The sequence below is a fragment of the Nothobranchius furzeri genome, chromosome 18, assembly GCF_043380555.1.
Source record: "Nothobranchius furzeri strain GRZ-AD chromosome 18, NfurGRZ-RIMD1, whole genome shotgun sequence".
NCBI classification, from domain to species: domain Eukaryota; kingdom Metazoa; phylum Chordata; class Actinopteri; order Cyprinodontiformes; family Nothobranchiidae; genus Nothobranchius; species Nothobranchius furzeri.
Window position 1 is genome coordinate 9,659,381 of NC_091758.1, and position 6,530 is coordinate 9,665,910.

The following is a 6,530-nucleotide window of genomic DNA, read 5'->3' on the forward strand; positions in this document are numbered from 1 at the left end:
CACCTATAAATATCAAAATTAAACGTAATAAACATCGGAAATACATTGGTCTGTGTGCATTGCATGAATATAATGTACAAGTTTCACGTTTTGAATGGAATTACTGAAATATTTTCAACCTTTTGATGATATTCTAATTTACTGGCCAGCACCTGTAGGACTGAGCAGCTTCCTCTGCAGCTGGATCCTTAACTTTCTGTCTGACAGACGCCAGGTGGTCAGACTGGGCAGCACCACCTCATCCCCCGTCACACTGAACACTGGTGCTCCACAGGGGTGTGCGCTGAGCCCTCTCCTGTACTCACTCTACACCCACGACTGCACGGCCACTAGAAACTCCAACATCATTGTGAAGTATGCGGACGACACCACAGTGGTAGGTCTCATCACCAACGACGATGAGATGGCCTACAGGGAGGAGATCAGCGCCCTGACCCACTGGTGTCAGGACAACAGTCTCACCCTCAACGTCACAAAGACAAAGGAGATGATAGTGGACTTCCGGAGGAGCGGAGGAATACACACCCCCATCACCATCAACGGCGACGCTGTGGAGAGGGTGAGCAGCTTCCGTTTCCTTGGAGTTCATCTGGCTAAGGATCTTACGTGGTCGGTGCACACGAACAATACAGTGAAGAAGGCACAGCAGCACCTCTTCTTTCTCAGGAGACTGAAAAGATTTGGCATGAGCCACCGCATCCTCAGGACCTTCTATCGCTGTGTCATTGAGAGCATCCTCACTGGATGCATCACCACCTGGTATGGCAACAGCACCGCTTACAACCGCAAAGCTCTCCAGAGAGTAGTGCGGTGTGCAGAAAGGATTATTGGAGGTGAGCTTCCCTCCCTCCAGGACATCTACAGGAAGCGGTGCCTGAGGAAAGCGGGGAGGATCATCAAGGACTCAAGTCACCCCAGCCATAAACTGTTCAGACTACTTCCATCAGGAAGGAGGTTCTGCAGCATCCGGTCCAGAACCAGCAGACTGAGAGACAGCTTTTTCCATCAGGCCATCAGACTGCTGAACACGGCGCAGACACCTCACCCTCACTACTGAAACTCCAACATTACACACTCCATACTGTACATTAATGCCACTGTTTTGTACATACCAGCCTCTGTATATTTTATATCTCTTATCTTATTGTTTACTTTATTCATTTGTATATTTAGATTAGCCATTTTTATATTTTACATGTTTTTACATTACTGTATTTTTACAACTCTGTTGCTGTGAAGCTCGCACACAAGAATTTCACTCGCATGTACTGTACCAGTGTACCTGCACATGTGACGTGACAATAAAAGTGATTTGATTTGATTTTTGATTTGAAACTGACATGTCCCAGAAGCGGCTCGTGGCAAAAAAAAAAGAACCCGATTCTATCTTTAGCAGCGTGGCGTGCTGCTTCTGGGCCTCGTCTGAAAATTGGTTTGAATGACCCTCACAGACTATAAAGCAGTGCCGTTCCACACCACTGATGCTTCCATTGTCCAGTAGGCTGTAGTCCTTCATATAGGAAAAGGATGCATTTTGAGTCTTCTTCAACAGAGTATGGCAGACTGCACCACTGACTGACATCCATAGCGGTGAGTACGTAAAGTTGTTTGTTGCTCTGATTGGACCAATCAATGTCCAAATGGGTGCAGAGACAACCGTAGCTTCTGTCCCACAACTGAGCTGTCTAAGGTACTATATATTCACATGTAGGCTGGCTTGTCAGGCTGTCTGTGGAGGACACGAAAGTAAGTTGTTGGACACAGAGGATGCTGTTGCTTTTCCCTCTGCCCACTCTTACAGCACACTGTATGGGTAGCTAGATGTGTCCCAGCTGTTTAAGATGGTCAAAAACACAAAAAGACACATTAAATACGCATTTTTTTATTTCATTTTGACCTGAAACAATACATTAAATATAAAATTTAATGAAAACAACACGATTTATTTCTTTGTAGATCTCAGACATTTTATTTGCCTGAATATGATAAACATCAGACTCTCTGGATATGATGGGTGGATTATTTTCTAGTTTCTGAATCTGATGAATAAACATCAGCAACACGACCAGCATCATGGTCCCTCCATCGCGTTTGCTGGATTCTGATGCATTTTATGAGCAGCGCTCACAGGTCTGCTTCTGAGTGAGCAGCTGCGAGGGTTTGCGCTCACAGGTTAATGACGCTAAAATCTGAGGATAGAATCGTCCTAAATTGTTTTCTCGGTTAGAAACTGTGAGAAATTTGAGAAAAGTTGAATTGATTGATTAAAACAAGGATGCACTGCAACAGTAACAGACCCTTTTTGAACAAACAGTGAAACGGCTGAAACATGTTCGCAGTTCGATCAAACGTCCCCCTGAGGTAAAACTTTGCAAAGGCGTCTAATTATAAATTCAGTCCGATTCCAACTAAAACATCTAACTGTGTCCTGCTTGGTGATTCTTCTGTTGTTGTTTTAGATTTAAAGCAAAAAGACAAACACTGAAAACCACTTAATAGATTCAGATGATCTCAAAAACCAACGTAATTTAAGAGCTGTAATCCGAGCTGTTCTGATAAAAATGCACAGATTTCATTAGAGCATCAGCAAAACGAAATGTTTCTCTAAAGAGCAACAATCAGACTGGTAAGAAAAGATGTTCCAGTTTTGTTTTCTGTAAGATAAGAATTAAAAAATGACCGTCAGTGTCTGCTGACGGCATTTCATCTACGTCCTCTTCTCTCTCTGGTATACATGTTTTTTATGAGGTCTGGATTTCATTTTCAAAGCAGAATTGCTCTTGGTCAGATGCTGTTTTCTCATAATGAGCTGCTTCCCTCCTGGTTTCCACAGCAACAGCTGACCATCCTCTCCACCGGTGATGAGGGCCTCTCGTCCTGCATCCCACAGGAAGCAGCGCACGGTGGTGGTGTGGCCACCTTCAAGGCTCCTCATCAGGCGAAGACCCCCGCTGCTGCAGTCCAGCAGGTGGAGATCCCCGTTGCTCCTCCCACCCACCACCAACAGAGCCTGAGCCTCCTCTAGCCACTGGCTACCCACCAGGTAATCCAGTCCTCCTCCATCAGCCAGTGTGGTCAGGCTGCGAGCATTGGAGCAGCTGAAGATGGTGAGAGGCTCGTCTGTTTCCAACCGACCAACGTCCCACAGGTGAAGTCCCTCGTCATGACTGAGACACAGCAGCTGGGAAAAGTCTGCTCCTGCCCAGCACACGGTGCCAGCGGAGGAGTTGCTGTTGCAGGTGACCAGCAGAGCCTCGTCCTCCGCTCCTCGGCTCAGGTCAAAAACATTAACAAGACCATCTGTGGAGCCGGAGGCCAGGCGATCTTTGTCCCGTGGGTGGAAGCACACCTGTGTGACGTCATCACTGTGTGACTCAGAGTATACTCCAAGAAGCCCATCCCCCGTTTTTCTAGAATCCCAGAAGACCAAAAAGCTGTCTTCACCGTTCACCTGCTCGGTGCCGGCACACAGAAGCATGTCACTACAGTTCAGGTCAAAGCTGCAGTAAGAGTGTGACGGGTCGCTTCTGAACACCTGGACTGCATCGGTCCCAGGCCGACGCGCGTCCCACAATCGGACCGTCCCATCAGCAGATCCAGAGTAGAGAAGGTTGGGCGAGGTGTGAGCAAATGTGAGGCCACAGAGAGGCCCTTTGTGAACCTGGTACTCTCCCAAGAGCTTCAGAGAGTCCTTGTTGTGCAGGTGGATGGTGAAGTTGGAGCAGGACACAGCCAGCAGGTCAGCTGGGTTCTGGGCAGCATGCAGCAAGTAGATGGACTCCCCAGGATGAGTTCGCTGGGCAACAGACAAACCTTTGAGCTTCTCTTGCAAACCTTCCATGGAAAGTCCCGATGAAGCGCAACCACCTAGCATGAAGAAGAACCAAAGTGGCAAACCAGTCTGTGAGCAAGAAACAGCAGATTCAACCTGAATAGGTCCAATTTCTAACCTGCTGGTAAAAGACTCAGTACCACGTGACTTTGTTGCAGCTGACGTCCAAACTGAGACTTGAGAGATTATTCAGATGATAAATCACAAGCCGAAAACCCCAACACACAACAAGACTCCCATCTACGGAGAGATACGCGCACGAGGGCAGGGTGCTTTACGCTAACCTACGTAAACTAAACACGTGCGTTTCTGAAACGGAGCCTGGCCTTCCGGTTCTGCTCAGTCGCTTCCTCGTCCTGAGACGCGAATCCAGCAGACCTACCTGCTAACGTTCCTACAGCGGAGAAAAACGCGTCTAGAAACGTTGTTAACAAACATTTCCTTTAGAACAAACCCAAAACGTCAGAGCCAGCACGGCGTACGGCCATGCGGAGTGTTACTCTAATTACAGACCGGGCAGAACCTTCGCTTCACGCAGTAGTTCCTCCTGCGCCATTTCTCCGTGGTTTACTTTCAATTCAGTTTATTTACAAAGCGCCAAATCACGAGTAGTTTCAAGGCATTTCACAAAGTAAACGTTCCACTGGAGTTCAGTACATCATTCCAGTTAGTTCACAGTTTATTTCTACGTAAGGAAACCCAACAGATGGCATCTTTGACTACAGAAACTCCCATATCAAACAAGCATGTAGCGACAGTGGAAAGGAAAACTCCCCTTTAACAGGAAGTAACCAGCAGGGTTTGAACTATGGGGGCGTTAAGGGGAGCCCGGCTCACCCGAAAGGGTGATAGGCTCCCCTGGAAGGCCTCAAATCACACACCCAGGGGAGCCCGAAAAAAGATCCTGGTTCTACTTATATTACAGTATTAGGCCTAGTCCACACGTAGCCGGGTTTTTTTTTTTAACGAATATCCGCCCCTCCAAAAATTTGCATCCACACCACCTCGTTTAAAAAAAAAAACTCTGTCCACACGTACCCGGATAAATACATTGTTAAGGACATGCCAGACCTGTAGGCGGCAGTACTTCCCCCGTTCTTAACTTCGTCCTTCGTCTGCGGTCTTCCGCAAGGAGCAGTAATTCCACTTGCAAAAACAAACAAGCAGAAAGCGCTTGGACAATTGATAAAGCGAGCGCAGCTCTGAGGGCATCCATGCTGCCGGCTAGTGTAAACACAGGTCGCACACGTGATGTCAGCATTTTTTTGTCGCGGAAAGTGACGTTGCGGACCTTAAAACTCCGGTTTTGTCTGTCCACACGCAGACACCCAAAACGGAGAAAACGCAGATCTTCACTTTGGCCGGAGTTTTTAAAAAGATCCGTTTTCGTGTGAAAAATCTCCGTTTTCGTGTGGATGACAGGCCAAAACGTAGAAAAATATCTACGTTTTGGCAGATCCTCGGCTTCATGTGGACCATCGGGTGTGGACAGGGCCTCAATGTGGACACTCCGGGGTTCTTCTGAGTGGGGAGGATGCAGAGCGCTGATTGTTGTTGCGCGCCAGGAAGCTCGCTCCTGTGCACGGCCACATTAGCGTTCTCAAAGTGTCGCCATGCACCACAAACAAATTCAGTTAACACACGATAGTTTATCAGCTCATATCCTCTCGTGTTTTTTATCCTTTGTGCCTGATGCGCTGTGGAGCGCATCGCCTGTTTTGAGCTCCAGTGTCTCACCAGCACGCAGCGAGCATTCCGCTATTATTGCGTTAGGTAGATCCCTTTGATTTGCTTATTTGAAAAGTAACTCAGGAGGTGAAACTACAGGAAACCAGGCAGCCGTTTTTCTGCAGGAGAGAGAGAAGATGCAGGAAGAAAAGAGATAGACGGGACAGAAAAATGGTCAAATAAAAATGAAGAAAACAAAACAATTATTTGAAAAAGAAAATGTGGATGGATTTATCCCACTACATGTTTTTAACTTTATAAAGCAACTATCTATAAGCATGTACTATTTATGTATTTGATACAGTTCAGATCGAAGCTTAGGCCCACACCCAGGGCCGTTTCAAGCCATTTTTGGGGATCAGGGTAAGAACAAGGTCGCATCTGTGTAATTCGTACGCTGGTAACCACCATCATCCTGGGTCAGTAGCAGCACTGGGGCTTGAGAAGACAGAGCAGATACACACAATGTGACAGTTTAAAGAATAAAGTTAAGATTAAAGGCCCATAGTTGTCACACCCTCTGGTGTGTTTGACCCATCCCCGTGGGGAGCGGTGAGCTGCAGCAGTGGCTGCGCTCGGGAACTATTTGGTGGTTTAAACCCCAATCCAACCCTTAAAGCCAAGTGTCAAGCAGGGAGGTATTAGGTCCCATTTTTATAAAGTCTTTGGTATGACCCAACCGGGATTTGAACTCTGATCTTCCAGGGTGGACACTCTACCACTAGGCCACTGAGCTGCTAAACACCCTTACATCAATAGGATCAGAATGTGTTGGTTACTGCTGACCATCACGAGTGATGAGCGTTGTCCTGATTTTTCTCCTGTTCTTTAGAGACCATCGCATGTCTGTAAAACTATTCCTAATGGTGTCCTCTCCACCTGGGACAGGTCAGACCGTTGTGAATCAGTAAATGTAATGATGTGTTGTTATGGGTGAAAAACTGAAATAACATTTAGGATCGTTTTCTTG

The 6,530-nt window shown here is 46.9% G+C and overlaps 1 protein-coding gene across 2 annotated transcripts; it reads right to left on the bottom strand.

Moving 5' to 3' along the window:
- Positions 1-1,866: 1,866 nt before the first annotated feature.
- On the bottom strand, positions 1,867-4,673 carry wdr89 (WD repeat domain 89). Of its 2 annotated transcripts, none has more exons than XM_015969038.3 (2): positions 3,973-4,673; positions 1,867-3,867 (listed from the first exon to the last, which is right to left on the bottom strand). In XM_015969038.3, the coding sequence occupies exon 2, from the start codon at positions 3,839-3,841 to the stop codon at positions 2,708-2,710; it is 1,134 nt and encodes a 377-aa protein (XP_015824524.3). In that variant the 5' UTR covers positions 3,842-3,867; positions 3,973-4,673; the 3' UTR covers positions 1,867-2,707. The 2 variants fall into 2 exon arrangements, with proteins under 2 accessions (XP_015824524.3, XP_015824522.3); XM_015969036.3 differs by having other exon boundaries at positions 3,951-4,670.
- Positions 4,674-6,530: the final 1,857 nt, after the last annotated feature.

Excerpts from the sequence above, each read along its gene's own strand:
- wdr89 (XM_015969038.3), bottom strand. The coding sequence starts at position 3,841 with ATGGAAGGTTTGCAAGAGAAGCTCAAAGGTTTGTCTGTTGCCCAGCGA.